Here is a 20,014-nt window from a genome sequence, read left to right as displayed (position 1 = left end):
TCGAAGCCGACGCTACAAATCTACCTCGCCTCCCTCCTACTCGGCCGAATGTCTTGACCCCATCGCCGTCAACCGAAGTTTTAGCCTTGGCCGGCTCCCCGTTCTTTGAGAAGCTGCCGGCGGAGCTGCGACGCGAGATACTCCTCATAGCCTTTGGAGACAGCACGGTGCACATGGACCTGTCATTTGTACACCCTTTCGCCCCTCAGAAACCTGGAGAGCGAAATACCCGCCACGCCGGTATCGATCCCTGCTGCATCTATAATACCAGAGCACCCAAATCTTGGCAGTGGTGGAGCTCTGTGTGTCATCGTGTTATGCCTGATAATGAAAAGTGTTTTTTCCGCAGGTCTAACCCTGATCATCCAAAGCTGGGGGATGACCGTTGTCGTTATGGAGAGGCACTTTACTGTCAAAACCAGTGTGGGCTATATCCATCCAAGTGCAAGATTGGGATTATGGGATGGCTGTTGTCTTGCCGCCAGGCGTAAGTGGTTTACCTCCCAGATCCGTTTTCCGCTTTGCTCTTTCATGTCTAATTCACGCATCTAGCTACGTGGAAGGAATCGACGTGCTTTATAGAACAAACACTATTCACATGTCGGGTCCAGCTCTCATTCTAAATCTCCCTCAGCTATTACCACCCCAAAGACTCGCTGATATTACGTCGCTTGAGGTTATCTGCCCGCTCAAACCACGCAGAGGCGATTTTGACACAATCCCGGAAGTACGCCCTCTAGACAATTATCTCACTGCATTGGGCTCCAGTTTACCAAACCTCACCCGACTATTCCTAGCCCTCAAGACAAACCGGTGCATCCCTTATCCCATGAATATGCAGAGCGTCTTCGAGCTTCTTGACGCATTCGCCCTTAAGGCAGGTCTCAGAGAGTTTACCGTGTCGTCTTCATCTAGTGTATTCACGCCGCTTTGCGATGCTATTTGGAAGGATATTGAGGCTAAATATCACCCACGGCCCAACGTAATTGGGGAGATATGGCGCAATGCTGATGGCAGCTACGTTCTACCATTACGTGGTCCTGATACCGAACCCTTGTCTGTAAGATACGTAACCTCATGGCCGAAACCGCCTCAGCCGGGTTACCGTACCATCGGAGCGGATCAAGTAGGAGTTGGCTATTGGCTGACAGAAGGAGATATCGATAATGTGCCAGTCTTTATGTGTACTATGTGTACTTTACTTTGATATCAGAAACACCGCAGACTAAACATTTAACGAAATATTATGTCCCTCTCGCAGGCAACTGCTACCTGGTGCCATAGTGTCAATATGATGTGATAGACCGACATCTTGAGGTCTTGGGAGAAGTCTCAAGTCCGTGTAGCCGAAAGACGCTTGAAAAATGCTTCTTGACTGACCATATTACTGCAGCTTTATAGAACCGGACGTCATTTTCTCCGTTGATAACGATGCGGGTGGGAAATGCAACCGTCTCCATTCACCAGGAAACCCACGGCTTGGGGAGAATTGAGCACATATTTAAGTAGGCTTCTTTATGCCATTCTAATTATATCTCGAGGGCTTTAGCCGACGGGGGACTGTCACGGCGTTCGAAGCTTGGCTTCACCAAGCGTGAGCTGCAAGGCCTCTAGCCAAGTGTACGGTCGACAAACGAAAAGATGTTGGACCTGTGTGAAGCCTCGTCAGATTGGCCTGTGTCATCACCACTGCGAGTAGGCAAGGCACGGCAAGTTCATAATATCCAGAAGCAAAGGCACGTCATCAGTATCATTGATCGTTATACTATGCTTAGTCTACATCGCCACTAGGCCGACACGTCAATGCTAAATACATCCACGCCACTTTGCAGCTGGCTCTTGGTTGGCGCCTTGCCAAGCTTCAACAGAGCAGACACCTGCATCACAGTCGGGTCGCGGCCTTGGGACGCAACTGCCACGACGGTTTCGCCCTTAGTGTAGTATGCGACAAACTTGCTTGCGGCTACATCTCCATCCAAGACGACATCATCCCATCCCGAGGCAGCAGTGTTGCCGCTGTACCGCAGCTGAGCCCCCAGGGCAGACCAGAAGACGGGGATAAACTGCTGGCTGGTGAGAGATGGGTCCACAATGTGCGAAGCAACAGCCCGGCCCGCGTTCTGGGCAACGTTCCAGTGCTCGATTCGGACGAGAGCTCCATTTCCCCCAGGGCCTTGGTAAGGGTACGAAGCAATGTCTCCGATGGCGTAGACGTCTGAGAGTCCAGCAACAGCAAAGTGAGAATCGGTCTCAAGAGACCCATCCTGTCGCAGCTGGACAGCCTTGTTGTCCTTGAGAAAGGTAGTTTCGGGGGATACACCGACTCCCAAGATGACGAGATCTGCATCAAGCTTGGTGCCATCCTTGAGGAAGACAGCACCCACCTTGGAGGCATCCGAGCTGGACGGCTCGGCCTTGTCAACACCAGCGCTCATGTAAAACTTGATGCCCTTGCCCTCCAAGGCTTTCTGGATGCCCGCGCCGACCTGCTCGCCAAGAACACGCTCGAGAGGAACCTTTTCCATGCCCACAACGGTCACTGAGTTGTCGCCGCCAGTGGCGATGGCAATTTCCATGCCAATAAAGGACGAGCCGATGATGACAATCTTCTTGCCCTTGTCTCCGATGGCGGCTACAATCTTCTTGGTATCGTGAATAGTGCGTAGCGTAAAGATGTTGCCGAGCTCCTTGAAGCCTTGAAGAGGGAGAGTCCTGGGGGTCGCTCCAGTTGCGAGAACCAGCTTGGTGTAGGGAATCTTGCTCCCAGTCGCGGTTGTAACGTGTCGATCAGAAAAGTCGACACCATTGACTTCGCCGTCAACCCACTCAACCGAGCCGCTGTCGAACCAGCTCTTGTCCCGCCATGCCAACCTGGCGGCGTCTGTGATTAACGCCTTGCTCAGCTTGGGCCTGTCAATGGGGAGATAGCCCTCCTTGGAGATGACGGTGAGATGGCCTCTGTAGCCCTTTTCACGAAGCCCTTCGACCACGCCGAGAGCACCAGAGCCACCACCAACGACGACGACTCTGTCTTTGGAGTCACTCGAGACACTGCACTGGAAGTTGGGCTTCCTGCTGGAGCTTTTGATAGTGGCTGCTTCGGCGGTAATGTAGAATGCACCATCTCGCTCAGTGAGAGGAAAGACGGGGAGGGCATCCAAGGCTGGTGAATCTTCTACGTCGCCGGTTTTGGCAGAAAAGCAAGCTGCGCCAGTCAGTATGCATCCTCCAGGGAAGGGTTTTGTCAGATTTACCTCCATGCCAGGGGCAAGTGAGGTGTCCCGTGGTGGTCAAGACGCCCTTGACCAACGGAGCGCCGTAATGGGTGCATCTGGCACCAACTGCTTGCACCTCGACCTTTCCAGCCGTCTGAAGGCCTACGAGAAGGACTTTAGCGTCGACGCCCTCGACTTCCGCCTCCTGCTTCTGACCGGGCTTGAGTGACAGCGAGGTCACGCCCTTGAGCTTGTACTCTTGAGCCATGGTGCGATTGGTGAATGAAAACTGGCGAGACGGAATCGAGAAAGACAGCAGACGGTGGCTTGGTTGGAGTAGATGACGGAGGTGGGGGTTGCGGGGTAACGACAGCATGCCTGGAGTGTTACGAGAAGCTCAAGTAGTCGTAAAGGGACGGAGATGGATGACGCGAGCAGGTGAGATCCGGAGATACCACGGAGAAGCTGGAGGAGACATCATGTGAGGGCAGGTAGGCAGATGGGCGGATAGGCAGATAGGCAGATAGGCAGATGGAGGGAACAGCTAACGAATCTCGGAGGTTGCAGACTGATTGGTGAGGCCGATTTGGGCCAAGTGAAGCCGCATGTGAAGCTGGTGAGGATCGAGCTGGTGCTTTGCAACATGTGGGAATTGATTGGCTGGATGACGCAATTGATCGGTTTGGGGCGGAGAGATTGTGGCGCCGTCATTTTGCTGTGGGCGGGCCTACGTTTGGCCGATGTGATTCTGCTAGCTACCCGGGAGGTGGGATTGATGAATCTATTCAAGTGATGATGGACCAAATATATGGTGATGGTGTTGAGATACGATATTATTGTATGGACCAGAGAACATGTGATGTTATTCCCTTTCTGGACGGATGTGGCTTTCCTTATACATGCACAACAAGCGATGCATGGTATAATAAAGTGGCCGTGCTTGAGTCATGCGCCCAGCTTGCGGTGTAAGTGATGAACAACCGGATACATCACATTTGATACAAAAGGTGGCTCTGTTCCGGTTTCCCCAAAGGAAAAGATTTCCCACTTATCCAGTATTCATTACAGGTTCCTAGTGGTTTCCATCCTGGATGAACGATTGCCGACTCACCTTGTCCTGCCCACTATGCATCACTCGCTTGCTCCCACAGCTACGGGATGTCGTATCACAAACGCTCTACAGCACAGTAATACACACGTCAGATGAAGTGCATAACTTCGGCCCGCTCCCCTTGGCATGACAAACGCTTGCCAGCAAACCGGCGGGCCTGCTGCGTTGGCACTGGGCCTTGACGCCTGCAACGCCCCATATATTACGCACTCCCGAGGACGGACAGACGACGGACAGACAGACAGGCACACCGCAGTTCGATCGCATAGACGGACGGGCCTGTCCCGAGACTAGCCACGTGAGAACGGGGGCCCGTGATTGATGCGCAGCATAAAGTTGTGAAACGTGCCAAGCAGAAGAGGTGCTTGGTAGCACCAGCCATACGCTAAACAAGTTGCGGGATGGGATGGGATGGGAAGGGATGGGATGAATGTAGTTCATATTAAACGCTTCACATGTTGCGCAGCGCTGCAAAGGGCGGATGCAGCCAGCAAAAAATTTCTGCTGCATCCATGGGTTGGCCCCAACTCTGTAGGCGACCTGTAGGGAACCTTGGGCGCTACAGCAGAGCTACAGCAGAGCTACAGCGAGCTACTGCAGGTGCAGCGCCCGGGCCAGCCACTAATTTCAGGAACAAGGGAGGCGACGCGCCTCTGCTCCGTACTCGATACAACGCCAGCTTGGCAACGCTGCGCCCACCGACGGGTAGCAGTACTCGAAGCTCGCTGCGTGTCTGGAAGCGGTGTCTACTAATTGCAGCCGGGCCTGGAGCTTCACACCACCAGCCAGCTTTCTGCAGGCACGCGCCGCAAACTCTCGTCCTGGAAGCATCGCATTCATCCATTCCGATTCGACTCGACTCGATTCGATTCGCCCTGAGCCTTGCTCTGCTCCTCCATCCTGCCTTGGCACCTGTTGGACACTTGTCTCTCTCTCTCCCTCCCTGCTCGAACCGCCTCCTCAAAGTCGCAGATACTCGCCGCATCACCGCAAGATCCCGCTCCTGTCGAGTACCGCTACTCCCTCCCTCCACCTGGCCCGAGTCAAATCTCCTTTCGACAAGGCTGCCTCTCTCTACCTAACCTAATAGTCGCATCTGTCTTGTCTGCGGGGTTTCATTTCATTTTATTCCTACCTGTGCCTAATCTTATCGATGTTGGACCCTATTCTTCGCCATCGTTAACCTTCACCTTCAACCAACCGTCTTCCGGGTCAACCGCCAAAGACCATGGTTGACGCTGCAGCATCGCTATCGTATCGAGGCCTCGACCGAGCAGCGCTGCCTGCGTGCACTGCGGCTATCAACATTTAATCTACGTCAGCTACCTACTAGGTTCTAACTAACTAATCTACCCGGCTTTCCTCATGCGACTCTCGTTTGGCGACATGGAAAAGCTCGACCACGCTCAGCCAGAGTCCGACTTGTCGTCCCTGCAGTGCTGCTGCGGCAGCGCAGACTGCGTCCACCTCAAGAAGAACTGCTCCATTCTCGAAGCTGTTGAGAAGGATGTGCATACAGCTGCCCAGTTAGGCAAGGTATGTGTGTGTGTGGACGTGCATGTCTGCGGGTGCCGCGCTTGGCTTGGCTCTGCTGTGCTGTGCTTTGCTGGGCTGCGGTTTGCAGAGCTTTGCTTTGCCTTGATTCCCGTTTCTTTCATTCCCTTCATTCCTTTGTCCATCCCATTGTTTGCACGCGCCGTCAAATGATCGCGGCCATCCCTTTCACCTCGCGTCCAAACTGCATTCCGGTGTCAACACGGCAGTCAAGACCCGAGTAACCCCCCGGTCGTGTACGCATCCTGTGCTTCCAAAATGCTCTCCCAACCCAACAACCATGCTGTGCTCCCAGCAGACGGAATCTCCACTAACATTTGCCCTACAGGCCCTACTTGCCAGGCACGAAGCCTACATGGCCGACGCAGAACGGGACCGGCAGCGACTCAACTCCCGCATAGATCGCCTGCAGCTGGACAAGCAGGAGCTGGAAGCTGACAATGCCGCCAAGGTCGAGGAGAACAACGAGCTCATCGAGCAGCTCGAGATACTCAACACGACAATCTTTGACTCCGACGCAAAGATCAAAAGCTTGGAAGCGAGCCTCTTGTCGTCGCAGCAGGCCATTCGCCGCCTCGAGAGCGCTGCAGCCCGTGCCGCCGAGGCTGATCAGCACCTCAAGATTCTCGAGGAAGAGCAAGACAAGCTCACTGGAGAGCTGCGAGCTTCTAAGGAGGAAGCCCGCTCTCATGCGCAGCGATTTAAAGAAGCACAGCGGGGGATCCTCGACATGCAGGATCAGCTAGAGCGTATGGAGAAAGAGGCCCTCCTTGAGCGACAGCGTCACGACGAGATGATGGAAAAGGTCGAGCGCCAGCGCGAGGTGGAGAAGCATCTCGATGCCGCTGCAGTGCGGCTCAAGGGCGCCGCGGCTTCAAAATCAATCACCGAACACCGACAGGGGAGCAAAATCGTCGGCCACTTTGTGCGGGACCTGTTACAGGATAATGCAAATCTGCAGCTGGGCATTGCCGAGCTTAGAGAAATGCTCATTAGCTCCAATGACGAGATACAGTCGTTGAGGGAGCAGCTCATGTTTCACCAGCCTCTGGCCGACGGCCCCAGCCCTGCCTCGACTCTCAAGTCAGAACTCGAGCCCTCCTTGTTTGAAAGTTCGAGGCCATCGCAAGAGTTTCACATTCACCACCACTACCATGTTGCCAAACAAGATGCCCGGAAGCCCAAGAAGAAGCGCCAGGGCTTGCTGCCCGGCATTTTCACGCCTTCAGCCGCAATCTCCAGCAGATCGTCATCTCCGGGCCCTGGGACTCCGCGACGCCTGGTATCATCTCCCACGCGCCCGGTTCTCTCCCACACCAGCGGCGAAATAACACCCATAACCGCCAGCTCTTCGGCCTGGCAATATTCCACCCCGTCCGAAATGTCTTCCTCTCTTCCAACCTCCCCCCGCATTTTCGACCATAGTGGGACTGAGACAGAATCCCTCATGTCGCCCACTACAAGCTATGATCCCATGTCTCCTACATGGCGCGCTTCACATAGAAAGCGCCCTTCTGCAGCTTCTTCCTGCAGCTTCCAGTCTCTGTCAATCATTGACATTGAGCCCGGCACCGCCGGGGTCCAAACACAAAACCCTTACAGATTTAGCAGCGGCATCATCCACGAGGAGGACGAAGATGCACAGACCAGTGCACCTGCCACTGCGACAGACCAAGATGCTCCCAAAGACGAACCAGAGGCGGAAGAGGATGATGCAAACGAATCTACAAATGTCGCCGCCACCGCCATATCAATACCCGCGCTAAGCTCAGGGCTACGCCGTGTAGCATCTCATGAATCAATCATGTCACTATCGGGCGGTCTCGATATCCACACGCTTCAGATTCGACCAAGCCAAATGACTCTCCGCCCGCTCGGCGGAGCTGATGCTGTCGTCACCGGTGTCTTTGCCCAGCCGACAATGTCGACCAAATACTCGAAGCGTAGCGATGCCGCCTTGCGCGATAACTTTGCCGGCTTTCAGATGCCCAAGAGAAGCTCTACCCCGACGTCGGACATGTCGGCTTCGTCCTCGCAAACATCCCGGAACGGTGCTGGTGGCCTTGGCAAATGGGTTGGATGGCGACCATGGGGAGGACCAGGAAACGACAGCCAAAGCTTGCCCAAGGGGGCAGAGAAAGCTCCGCCCAGAGTAACGAATAGGGCCCCTGGTATTAACCAACCCGGTGCAATTCCTGGTTTCCAGGAGTACTGGATATCACAACAGCGGAAAGGGGCTACATCCAGAGTAACGGCTGAGACCATTAACCACAGCTCCTTGTCCGAAAGCTTGCGAGATGGCGGCAACCCTTGAGTTGAGCTTGAATCACTTATATAATACTTGTTTCATATGTTTTGCGAATCGTGGGGTTATTCATGGATTGGATTTGGCAGCATCATTTACACACCAGGGACTGGATTGCATTGCTTGTTTTGTCATTTTTCATTTTGCATACCTGGACGTTTTGATGGCGTTTTCTTCTTTGAGCGAGCCGGCAGAATGGACACTTGGTATAAAATGGGGTCTGGAGATACCCGGGCCGCACGAGGCCATTTCCTTTGTTGATATAGATTGGACAGCACACAACCCTTTTACAAGACGCAGTATAACGACCAGATACGTATAATCAATAGAATTGTAATTAATTGATAACATAGCAGATGCACTATGATCACATCTTGCCGCTCTGCGATGATACCCGTCTCTTGAGGGAGTCATAGCCGAGGCTAAGCAGGCTTCTCCATTCCATGGGCAGCAAATCAGCTTTGCGAGCAAAAGATTGTCTCATGCTGCCTCCCTGATTGATCTGGTGGCTGCGAGCTATTATCCGCTGACTCCTATCTTCTCAGGTGACAAACGCATCTTGGATCATGGTCGAGACATGGCCTCAATAGACATATTGAAGCGATTTGTTTGTAGATGGATTTGTGAGGATGCTCTGTATCCCATATTCCATTGATATCTCATCAAGTTTGGTTCTACTGGAGACTTGTATGATGAGACATCATTGAAAAGTGTCATTTGGAGTTAGAAGTCTCTTCTTATAGTGGCCATGGAAACCTGTTTATGCGTACTCTTCTCCTTGATCATCTTTTACTCATTGCAGATTTGGATAGTCATATGCATGTCTTGAAAGTGGTTCGTCTGACTGCAACTGGATGCATCGCCCCCTTGGTACGATGTGCAACTGTGCAGAGACGTGATTGGGCGAAAACGATATGATTAATTGTTACAGAGTGTCTGGCAATAGGGTGTCTTAGTACTATGCAGGAATAACTTGACAGCCCGACCATTCCACAAGACAACCCTGCCGATCGAGTTGCTGTGACGGACGATAGGCTGCCTTATCTATCCTGAAAGCAGTTGATCTATTCCATGAACTTGGAAGCTGAGTCTTGCTGGAATGGAGGATTCGTCATCAAAGGGAGTCATTGGTCGATCGAATCGAAGATGCTTGGGCATATATCGCATCCAAAGTCTATATAATTTGGAGATGGTGTCGCTATTCACAAACATCATTAGCCAAACCCGAGGAATCAACACAACACCATACCATAACCACTCTATCCAAGAAGACACTCTATTGAACCAGCATCATGCAGTTCAAGTGCCTCGCCCTTGTAGCCGCCGCCCTATCAATCCACCAGGCGCAGGCCGCCCTGACGGCAAAAGACGTGGTCGACAGCCTCTCCAACATTACCGCTCTTTCGGCCGACACGTCAGACCTCGTAAAGGGGCTCAATACCGAGAATGTGGTCGCGGGTGGATTGGTACGTCTGGCTTTTCGAGAATCTGTAGCTATAGGTGAGCTGACTGGTGCTTTAGAAAGCGCTCCAGAGTTTCCGCCAGATTGTCAGGGATGCTGCCAACGAGACTGCAACAATTACATCAGCTTCTGACAGTCCACCGTTTGTTGAGGATGACCAAAAGGACATTTGCGAAACCTTTACCGGCGTAAGATTCCACCTCCCGTCTTTCGCATAGGGAAAATGTCTAACTTGAAGTGCATCGTCGCAGTTTGTCAAAGCCCAGCAAGACCTCCTTCAGTCGCTCGTCGATCAAAAAGGCCTCCTGTTTCCCATACCCATTAGCATGCCTCTTGCTTCCGTCTTGCGCTTTTTGGAGAGCAGTGTCGACAAACTTTTATCACAAATCATCCAGCTAGTGCCGACTTGTGCGGACGATTCTAAAAAGGAATTAGACGGTCTTGATGCGGCTTTTAACGAGACTCTCAAGGCATACCCGGTTAAGCTTCATTTGCCTGAAGTGATTGATACTCAGATTGAGTCTCCTTCTGAAGCTGCTCCTGAAGACCAATAAATTGCCCGTCTAAACTCCGCTTCGTAACGAGCATTTATATGAGGCAATACGCCCTCGAAGCTTGATCGTGGCTCTAGGGTATCTCTAGGCGAGTTGAATATAGAAGGAAAAATTGATGCTATTACCTATGTATTCCCGGGCTATCTAGTCTTTCTATGAGGAAAGACTCTGAAGATCGACCTAGTAGCTGTGAGTTATCACTTGACAAATCCCGAGCTTGCCGGGACATTTAGATGGATGTGGCCATTTGTCACCCAGGTTGGCTGTCCAGCATCCCGTATGTCGAGTTCAAGGCTATCTAGGTAGCAAAAATAGCAGATAATAAAGGATTATTCGACAGCAGTAGATACTAAGGAACATTGTCGCTGGGTGCTGATTGGCCCTTCCCTTAAGACGTGTTGGGTCGTTCTAGATGGGCGGCCAAGGACGTGGAGGCACCCAAATTGGAGCTCCCGTCGAAGGCCAAAAAAGTGCTCGTCTGAGTCGGTGAAGTGTGTTTGCACCAGGCGATACGCTCCCAACCTCCCAACCTCCCAATCTGGATTTTGAAGAGCTGCATACCAAAGGAGACAGTTGGCGTTGTCAACTTACACTCTCCCTGTCATTGCTTGTTAATCCAACCCTGCCATCTGATCCTTGCACGCATTGCCAACTGTTGGTCCGCCTTATTCATGGGATCTAAATTTAGTCGCCCTCCCAAAAATAACGTTCTTAGCCGGCTTCAACTCCATCCGGCGCCAAAGGAACTGCACGGTTTCAATGTTGGCTCAGTGGCAAGGCCTAATTTCCGCTAGCTCCTGTCCACTTGATTGTGAAGCTCGTCGTAGCGCATCCAGGCCATGTCGACCTTTATCCAAAGCGGGCTACGAGGCCAAAGGATGCGCGAGCGCCAATAATTTCCAGTTTGGATCAAATCCTTCGTGAACTTTGTGAGGGATGAACGAATCAACAAGTCAGAGGTTTTGCATACTCCGGAGATATGCGGCATTTGGATCACAAGGATCGGAATGATTTGGTAATTGGGGCACTGCTCGGAAGTGTTATACCCGTTGGGACCCAAGGGTATTTGTACGCAGAGGCCATTGTGGCTGCGCAACTGTACCTGCATTGTTGCCATCGTGAAGCTAGACAGGATGACTGTTTTTAGCCTTGAGGAGCCCAGCATGACAAACACCATCCAATTACAGACAAGCACTTGACCTTTACCCCATACATGTCCGTGGAAAAGATCATTGTTTCGGCTAAGGCGGCGAGCTGAAGGTCCAAGCCGTTTCCAACGTTTTGTTTAGTGCTGATCTCAGCAGACTCAAGCATAGAGATTAGGTCTCGACAACCCAATGCCCTGCATTGTTCGTTTTCGCATCGTTGCTTGTCGTCTCCACCGAACATCTATATAACCCGATCAGATCTCTCATTACATCAGCGCCCAGCTTCTTCCTCCGTCGACGCCCAACTTCAGCATCTACCATTTGTGTTTGTTGCCAAGAGATCGTTCCTGTATGTGCTACCGTTCTCTTCCTATGATACGCATCGCACGAGTGTTAACTTGATATAGTCTAGTTTCAATGCGTTCCAGCAGCTTCATCGCCGTGGCCGCCGCGGCCGCTCAGGGCGTCGCCGGACTTGGAATCAACTGCCACGGAGACGTGTATTGCGGCACCGTGTACCTGAACGGTGGCACTCTGTCGGATTTCGAAAACATCTTCAACAAGCTCGACGACAAGCGGAAATACCAGAACGGCGAGGACGTGGGCTGTGTCCAGCACCTGGTAGGCCACTTGACCGGCAACTTCATGGCCACAATCTGTGCCTACATTCAAAACGCCAAGGACGACACCACGGGTGCTACCTTGAAGAGTGTCTACAAGGAGCTCCAGCAGTATGGATGCGCCGTCTGCGGAAGCGTGCCGCTGCTCTATGCCAAGGGCGACGACGACGTCAACCACGGAGAGCTCACCATCAACATCGTCGACGACCTCCCCGAGAACTGCAAGATCAACGAGCCTTGCTCTGCGAGCTAAATCCACATTGGCGAGTATTTATCGATGGGCTGGCCCGGGAATGATCAGATCAACATCTGCACATACATGTAATTAGTTGGCGCTGAGCACATTGGCGATACCCATTGCGGGCATTAGTTGTTTTGTATGTAGATGGAATGGCGTTTGGCGCACCACAGCGAGAATTGAATTTATAACCCACCGATGGTATCCTCTGCCTTTTATCCATTTGCCGTGCTGCTTCCCGTGCTGCTTCCCGTGCTACTTGCCGTGCTGCCTGGTGGATTAGAGGAGGATTAGCAAGCGCCTTGAGAAGCCACCGGCCGTATCGGGTGAGTCTCATGTTTGATCGGACTTTATTCTAATAAATGTTGACCCACTCCTTCTGAACGGCGATGACCCCTCAGTCTCGTAATCACCACATCTCGACTATTTCTCAGGAAATGGGCAGCTTCATAGTCGATCGAGGCACTATGTCCGCCCTAATTCCGATTCGTCTTGGTGGTCTGTCGAGAAAGTCCCGGAGATAAAAGATAGACATGGTTGATGTGCTAATCAACACCATGGGATATATAATGGCGTCAGGATGGTCGAAGAGGGGTAGTAGCCGTAGCCATGAGATTAATAGCCGCAACATCCTCCATCAGAAGCATCGTTTTCGCCAAAGTAGTCCCTAACATTCACAGAACAGTACACACTTCGACCAAGCAAAACCTACCACAATCCAAAAGAATGGCGGCCGCACTCTTTTCTTTTTCGGGGGAGCCCGTGAGCGAGTTGAATCGGTATCGGGTACTGTCCCCTACCGCGGGTGTTCGTGTATCGCCTCTGGCTCTGGGTGCCATGTCCATCGGCGACAGCTGGTCTGACTGGATGGGATCCATGGACAAGGAGAGCTCCTTCAAGCTGCTGGACGCCTTTTACGATGCCGGCGGTAACTTTATCGACACCGCCAACAACTACCAGAATGAGCAGTCCGAGTCCTGGATCGGAGAGTGGGCGGCAAAGAGGGGCATCCGAGACCAGCTGGTGATTGCCACCAAGTTCACCTCAGACTACCGAAGCCATGAGCTGGGCAAGGGAAGGGCCCCCAATTTCCAGGGCAACCATCGCAAGAGTCTGCATTTAAGTGTTCGAGACTCTCTTAAGAAGCTCCAGACTGATTACATCGATATTCTGTACATTCACTGGTGGGACCACACCACCTCCATCAAGGAGCTCATGGATGCTCTGCACCAGCAAGTTGAGTCGGGCAAGGTCCTTTATTTGGGTGCAAGTGATATGCCTGCATTTGTTGTGAGTGCAGCAAATCAATACGCGATTGACCATGGCAAGACACCTTTCAGCATCTACCAAGGACGATGGAACATTATGGTCCGGGACTTTGAGCGGGAGATTATCCCAATGGCCCGGCTATACGGCATGGCGCTTGCCCCTTGGGATGTTCTCGGCGGCGGCAAGTTCCAGACAAAGAAGGCTCTGGAACAGCGTAAGCAACAGGGCGAAACCCTGCGTGGTCTTGCGGCGGCCCCTGAGCAGACTGCCGATGAGGAGAAGATCAGTGAGGCTCTTGCCAAGGTGGCATCAGAACACGGAATCGAGTCCGTCACAGCCATTGCGCTTGCATATGTGCTGCACAAGGCTGGTAACGTCTTCCCCATCGTTGGCGGACGCAAGGTTGAGCACCTCAAGGACAATATCAAGGCGCTGAGCATCAAGCTCACAGATGAGCAAATCAAGTATCTCGAGAGTGTCAAGTCGTTTGACTTGGGCTTTCCACTGGCCTTTTTGGGCGAGGATCCAAACGTTACGGGATATTCTGCGCGTCTCGATCGCACGGCCAAGTTTACTTTCCCCAACTCGGGGACTCCCAAGAGCGTGTAAGCTGGGCGACGAAGCTGCTCCGTGGGTAGCGTTCGGGATTCGGGGGATAACTGAGGGTCATGTAAGCAGATTGATATCAAAATACCTAGCTTCCTGCTATTTTCAAAAGTCTTTTGAGTTTCTCATTCCATTACAATCAAAGCTGTATATAGACACTGGACTCTGTGAGCATCAACTAGGCTAGCTTGAAAGAAGAGTTTTATACTTCTTACTCCGTACGTACGTAATCAAAATGTTACCACAAGCCGTCATGATGTTGGTACCAAAAATAGATGCACCAACTTCCCGTATAAGAAAGCCCTCGTATCCATTTAATCCCTGCCACGTCCTCCACAAGTCGACTCATACTGCACCTGGTCCTTCGGAGCTTTTATAGTGGGCGGATTACTACCCCAGATCGATGTATGCATGAGATTTGGCTGTTCCAATGATCTGGTTACCATCGAGATGGCCGTTTGTTACCCACACAAGCGGGAACGTCAAGTTTAGACTGCTTTAGTTTGATCTCTCTGCTCCATCCAATAGGATTTTGTGCGTTAATTATGACTTCTGATTGTATATTCGGGTCATATCAAGTGAATGAATACTAATGCAGACTTCTATGTGGTATAAATGCCTCTGGCGAATTAAAAATTATTGCTTGTGCTCCTCCTCTCTTGCTCTGTCTCCTCCAGTATGTCTTTCATTACCAGACTCTTCCTGGGTCTCTCGATTACTCGATGTAGCATCTTCATGGGCTAGCTCCTGCTCTCTGTAGTCTTCTCCTGTATTGTGCTGTCTGTCCTCTTCCGTCTGCTGAATCACTCCTATTACTCCTTCCCCAACCTCAAAACTAAACTCACTTGACTCGGAATCTGTGAGTATCAAGACAGGCGCTACTCGGCTTCCTTGCAGCTCCGGAACATCGCTTCCAGGCATCTCGAAAATCTCACTCGACAACAGCTCCGACAATGGCACCGGAGTGGCTAATTCTGCCATTGGAGTGCCTGACGACTCCAGCTCGCTCATCGGGCTCCTCCTTGCTGCTGTGCTGCCTTCAATCTCCGGCGTTGGCTTCGCCGAATCATCGCCTTCCAGCTCTCGCAAGGTTCCGGGACTCAAAGTAGCAGACTTGGGCGGCTCAGGCGAAACAGTTGAAGTAGTCTCTGGAACTGTCATGGCCAGAGTCTCCATCTCGGTAGAGTCAGTCTTTGCCTTCTTGCGACGAGAAATCACCAGGTATCGTAGGATAGCAATAGCAGCTGCAGCAATAACAATACAAACACCAATGACAATGCCTGCAATGGCACCACCGCTGAGACTGTGGTTGCTTTCAGTATTAGGCACGCTCGCCTTGGCTCCAAGGGGCAATATAGTAACAATGTTCGACTCAGCACTGGCATTCCACACTCGAGGGTGAAGTGAAAAGTTGCCTCGTTCGTAATCCACAATCAGATACGCCTCTTGCAGAAACGTGCGTCCCAAAACATACTGGGTGTCGTTGGCCGCCTGCTTAAGGGGAAAGTATCGAGACGCTGTCTTGACTAGTGGGGGTTGAGCCTGTAGGTCGAAGCTGGCGTAGGGAAAAGTTATGTTAAAGGTTGAGCCGCCCGTAATCGCAGTCGTTATTGTAAATGTGACTGAAGGGTTCTCGGCAAGGAGTTTGCTGTGTAGCGAGTCACTGACCAGATACATTTTAAGCGTAGAGTTGTATGTCAGGCCGAAAGCTTTCTCAAAGGCGTGGCAGGCGTCTAGTGGAAGGTAGATTTCGGCAACAGACGAGTCGATGAACATGGAAATCTGTTCAGACTGAAGCACCGTGTTATCCGCGCTGGCATTCGTGGAGATGGACTGAACGCCAATCGTCAGGTCACGCGACTGGTCGCTGAAAAAGTCATACGAGGAATTGGTATCCTGATACGCGGACGTGTCGTAGCCACCCAGGATCAAGCTGCCCAGAGCCTTGTTGAGTCGGTATGGAGCCCCAACGTTATAGCTGTACGACAAAGATGGAATGGCAGATTCATTCTTGAGGAGCTGAAGAAAGCTCTGCTGCGGATCATTCTGGTCCGTAAAGTTAGTAGGGCGCGGATTCAAGGCAAGTATTCCTAGATAAAACTCTGTGCCCGCAACGCCTGCGATGACCGAGTTGTTGACAACGGGACCACCGCTGCCGAGGTATCCAAGTCCGACTACGACTTAATGTTAGTATGGTGCGCAAATGAAGAGCGCGGGGGATTTCATACCGGTATCGTGCCCAAACTCGCCATTGTCAGTAAAGCCGAGAGAATTCTCAAATCCAAGTCTGAACAGACCAATTTCTTTCCAGGTCTTGGACGCAGTCGTATTAAACAAGTTGCCTCTGCTGTTGGCGCAATTGGTCACATTGATAATCTGGCAACCCTCTGGCAGCACCACCAGCGTTTGCGTCGACGAAGTGCCAGGCAGTATGCGAATGTTCTGGGCTGGAGTCCCTACGCGCAACTCAAACGTTGACCAAGGGCCATCTATGCCTTCACTAAAGCACGTGAGTTGTTTGAAGTTTTGGATTGCATATGAGGGACTCACAAGAATTGACTTGGTGATACGGACACGGGAGACGGAATTGGGTCGTCGGCTCGTTTCCGTATCAATCCAAGGTCTAGAGCTGAGGCGAGAGCATTTGGCATCAACAGCGCCCAGAGCAGCAAATGCTGCAGCCGCGCAGGCATCTTCCGGAGATGTGTGAATGCTTCAAAAGTCTACCACATCCTAATGTCACTCGCCTTCGAGAATCCTGCACGGCCAAGTGGAGCAATACTGGTTGCAGATACTAGTATGCCAAGAACCGGTTAATGAGATATCCCCCCCTTAGACGCGGTTGGCTTCTCTTTTTGGAGACTCCCAGCCTTGTACGAGTTGACACGATAGGGTGCTGCAGGTGAAGGAAAGCCGTCATTTGCGAGAGTCTTGCGAAAAAGAAGAATCGACAGACATGGGGTCGTCTTCATCCACAATCCGCGGGCTCAGAGATTCGCCTTGACGAGCCCACTGGCGGGTAAGATTTTAGGAACAACGAGAATCCACATCATGTGCTATGCAATGCACCTCGGCTAGCTGTCAAATGAACCGTTGCTCGCTCAAGTCGAGACCATGAGCGATTGCTCTCCATTTGGAGCTATTCCCAGTTGATCCGGCTTTTTGCAGAGCTGAATTGCATCACGACCCGCTGAGAGAACCACGACCTTATTAGCGTCCCAATGAGACGGAAAGCCCATGAAGTCCGAGAATCTAGACTACCGATATAGAGTTGTTATTAACCGGAATATCCCCAATTATCCCCAAGCCAAGCCGCGGCTGTGGCTACCACGTTGCCAGCGTCGCATAGCATATACAACGTGCCACCCTTTTGCGAGGCCCAAGTGCTGACGGCATTCATGTAAACGGCCCGTACCCGACGGTGTGGCGCTGCTTGTCTAGCTGTGTCGTAGTATCCAGTTTTCTTATCGTGTGCGAATAGCTTCAAGGAGGCATTGTTCCGCTCGACAGACGGATAACGGTGCAAGTGCGTGGCCCACTAAAGAAAGACCAGGGTATATTGGGATCATCCCTCTAGCTGCTGCAGACATATGTCTACAAAGAGCGGTAGCGCTCTCCAGCTTGTCTCTCTTCAGCAACTACGCCGCCTTAGCGAAGTGTGTCTGACTTGGCTCTCAATTACGCGATGCCCTTCACAGAGCTCACGACGTTATAGGGCTGATCAAGTGGCTGGTTTTTCGCCCCATGATTGGGTTCGGCCCCTGCTTAATACCGTGGAGCTCTGCTAGAGCGTAAGCACTTGGGGAGGCTGGCACAACGACTAAGCAGGAACTTGCATGTTTTTGTCAATTGCTGCCCCATTCAGAGCTCCGTAGTTCCTCCAGTTTGTTGTTGGAATCAAGGACAATTTTTGATTAGTTACCGCAAAATGGGCGTCTGAGCTAAACGCCTTACGCGCTCCCTAGGCATGCGGGAAGAGCATGACAACAGACTATTTTCAGGTACCCTTCACAGTACCAAGTAGTACTCGTAGTCAGGCGACTGCCGATATCCAGGGGTCCAGGCAAAAGACGTGATGATTTTGGTTGGGCTGCTGCGAGCTTGCGGGCATATAGCTAGTGGTGCAGAGTGAGCCCGCTTATAATTCCAGACACGCACATGCCGTCGGGGAAAACTCTTCCTTCTTGTTATCCTCACGCTGAGCTTGACTTGCTTGTGTTACGGGTCGACAATGGCTGGATTAAGAGGAGGAGCTCTTGCTTTGCTCGCCTTTGGCGGCGCGGTGCGGGCGTCACCATGTATGTCATGACATTCCTGACTTGTCTATCCTACCAAATGGACTAATGCTTATTCCTATTCCTGTCAAACAGTCGCCGTGGCCAATGGCACAATCACTGAGCCACCAACAACCACTGCAGGGCCGACTACAAGGGCTGACCCTACGGAGGTCACTTGTGGCGGCTTTTCCGACTTTCCTGCTGTTGTTCTTCAGGAATATACAGGCTACTCTACGGATCCAGCCCTGCAGTGCCAATGTCTGATATCGGTAAACAACTGGCTGTCCACATCCAATCCTCCGACGCGAACTCTCACCAGAACCATTGGAACTGGCGTCACCACTTTCACGGAGGTGACTGGCACCACCACGGAGGTGGTGACAACCGTCGTAAACACTGTTGAGACGGCTACTGTCACTGAAAACTTCATTCTGCCTCAGGGCAACGTGTGGTACGGAACCGCAGAGCCGCCATGTGTAAGTCTGCATTGTAATACACCGAGATGAATGATGCTGATGGTCCTCTAGTGTTACAGCTGCACAATTGCTGCCTCCACGGTAGAGGTATTCTACTGGCCTGAGGGTATGTAACTTTAACTAACGTGTTCGAGAGGATTAGTCAATGGCTAACATTATTTAAGCTACTGGCACTGAGGCCCTGTCGACCTCTTTCACTTCTGATGGCATGGTGTTGTGAGTATCCGCTGCCATGAGGCAATAGACCTTGACGTATTGAGCATTTCTGACATTTCCATCGCAGCGAGTCGCCTTCCGTCTACATTGGATTCTCTGCTTTGTCTGCCTACGACTACTGTGGCTTCGTTGGACAACCCCGGTTCAACACAACTGTTGGGTTTGCTCCTGGCGAACTATCAACCATCATTTTTTCTCTGACCACTGGAACTCCTGTTACCGTTGGAACTATCCTCCCTGGCGGCAGCACACTCAACAGTTTGACCACCCCAACCTATTACACTCCTGTTGGGTCTGCTGCACTCAACACGGCGGATCTGGAAAGGAACTGCTCGACGATATCTGGTTACTCTTACATCCCTGGCAATCCTTCCAATGCCATGAATAGCTCCCGTACGTTTCATGACTCCCACTTTTGTTTAAGGAACAGTTGAAGATTGCTAACTTTGCCCTCGCTCCATAGCTGATCCCTGCCACCCCACGATTGTGATTCCCGATAGAATCCGAAGCTTGGACCCGGCCTGGAAGTCTTGCATCACCGATGGATTCCAAGGCTTCTACGACCCTCCCTCAGCTCTCAGCTCTGTCTCTGTCTTGGTGCCAACAACTGCTCCGCCGCCGCCCCCTACGACCACGCCCGCCAGCCCCCCTAGCAGCAGTGCGGCTCTGCCAACTTCAACTCCGCCGCCCCCTCCTCCTCAGACGACGGCTTCATCTCCTCCACCTCCTCCACCACCTTCATCCTCTGATACCGGCAACCCTCCTCCTTCGCTCCCTACATCTAGCAGCGAAGCACCCCCTCCTCCTCCTCCTCCACCTGCAAGCTCATCTCAACCTGGTGGAGGTGCCAGCAGCTCTCCTCCCCCTCCTCCCCCTCCTCCCCCTCCTGCTTCATCAAGCTCTCCCGCAGGTGGCAACAACCCCCCTCCGGCGAGCTCCTCAAATGGAGCAGGTAACGGTGGC

At 52.1% G+C, this 20,014-nt stretch overlaps 7 protein-coding genes across 7 annotated transcripts; 5 read left to right on the top strand and 2 right to left on the bottom strand.

Moving 5' to 3' along the window:
- Positions 1-20: 20 nt before the first annotated feature.
- Positions 21-931, top strand: TRIVIDRAFT_128428 (uncharacterized protein; the record flags this gene model as incomplete). Its single annotated transcript, XM_014102745.1, has 2 exons — positions 21-487; positions 553-931. Coding segments are annotated over 2 exons (846 nt in total), but the record flags the coding sequence as incomplete, so codon positions are not given.
- A 793-nt stretch (positions 932-1,724) lies between these two features.
- TRIVIDRAFT_92769 (uncharacterized protein) lies at positions 1,725-3,611 on the bottom strand (the record flags this gene model as incomplete). The annotated part of the gene is made up of 2 exons (XM_014102744.1): positions 1,725-3,205; positions 3,255-3,611. The coding sequence occupies 2 exons, from the start codon at positions 3,481-3,483 to the stop codon at positions 1,788-1,790; spliced, it is 1,647 nt and encodes a 548-aa protein (XP_013958219.1).
- Positions 3,612-5,712: 2,101 nt separating this feature from the next.
- On the top strand, positions 5,713-8,179 carry TRIVIDRAFT_123924 (uncharacterized protein; the record flags this gene model as incomplete). The annotated part of the gene is made up of 2 exons (XM_014102743.1): positions 5,713-5,862; positions 6,209-8,179. Coding segments are annotated over 2 exons (2,121 nt in total), but the record flags the coding sequence as incomplete, so codon positions are not given.
- Positions 8,180-9,477: 1,298 nt separating this feature from the next.
- Positions 9,478-10,123, top strand: TRIVIDRAFT_131328 (uncharacterized protein; the record flags this gene model as incomplete). Its single annotated transcript, XM_014102742.1, has 3 exons — positions 9,478-9,651; positions 9,707-9,835; positions 9,899-10,123. Coding segments are annotated over 3 exons (528 nt in total), but the record flags the coding sequence as incomplete, so codon positions are not given.
- A 1,643-nt stretch (positions 10,124-11,766) lies between these two features.
- Positions 11,767-12,222, top strand: TRIVIDRAFT_58093 (uncharacterized protein; the record flags this gene model as incomplete). The annotated part of the gene is made up of 1 exon (XM_014102741.1): positions 11,767-12,222. One exon carries the CDS (start codon positions 11,767-11,769, stop codon positions 12,220-12,222), a length of 456 nt encoding a protein of 151 aa, XP_013958216.1.
- A 711-nt stretch (positions 12,223-12,933) lies between these two features.
- On the top strand, positions 12,934-14,085 carry TRIVIDRAFT_45299 (uncharacterized protein; the record flags this gene model as incomplete). The annotated part of the gene is made up of 1 exon (XM_014102740.1): positions 12,934-14,085. One exon carries the CDS (start codon positions 12,934-12,936, stop codon positions 14,083-14,085), a length of 1,152 nt encoding a protein of 383 aa, XP_013958215.1.
- Positions 14,086-15,273: 1,188 nt separating this feature from the next.
- TRIVIDRAFT_23200 (uncharacterized protein) lies at positions 15,274-16,578 on the bottom strand (the record flags this gene model as incomplete). Its single annotated transcript, XM_014101969.1, has 2 exons — positions 15,274-16,256; positions 16,311-16,578. Coding segments are annotated over 2 exons (1,251 nt in total), but the record flags the coding sequence as incomplete, so codon positions are not given.
- Positions 16,579-20,014: the final 3,436 nt, after the last annotated feature.

This window comes from Trichoderma virens, assembly GCF_000170995.1.
Source record: "Trichoderma virens Gv29-8 chromosome Unknown TRIVIscaffold_5, whole genome shotgun sequence".
NCBI classification, from domain to species: domain Eukaryota; kingdom Fungi; phylum Ascomycota; class Sordariomycetes; order Hypocreales; family Hypocreaceae; genus Trichoderma; species Trichoderma virens.
This window is presented reverse-complemented; position numbering and strand designations above follow the sequence as displayed.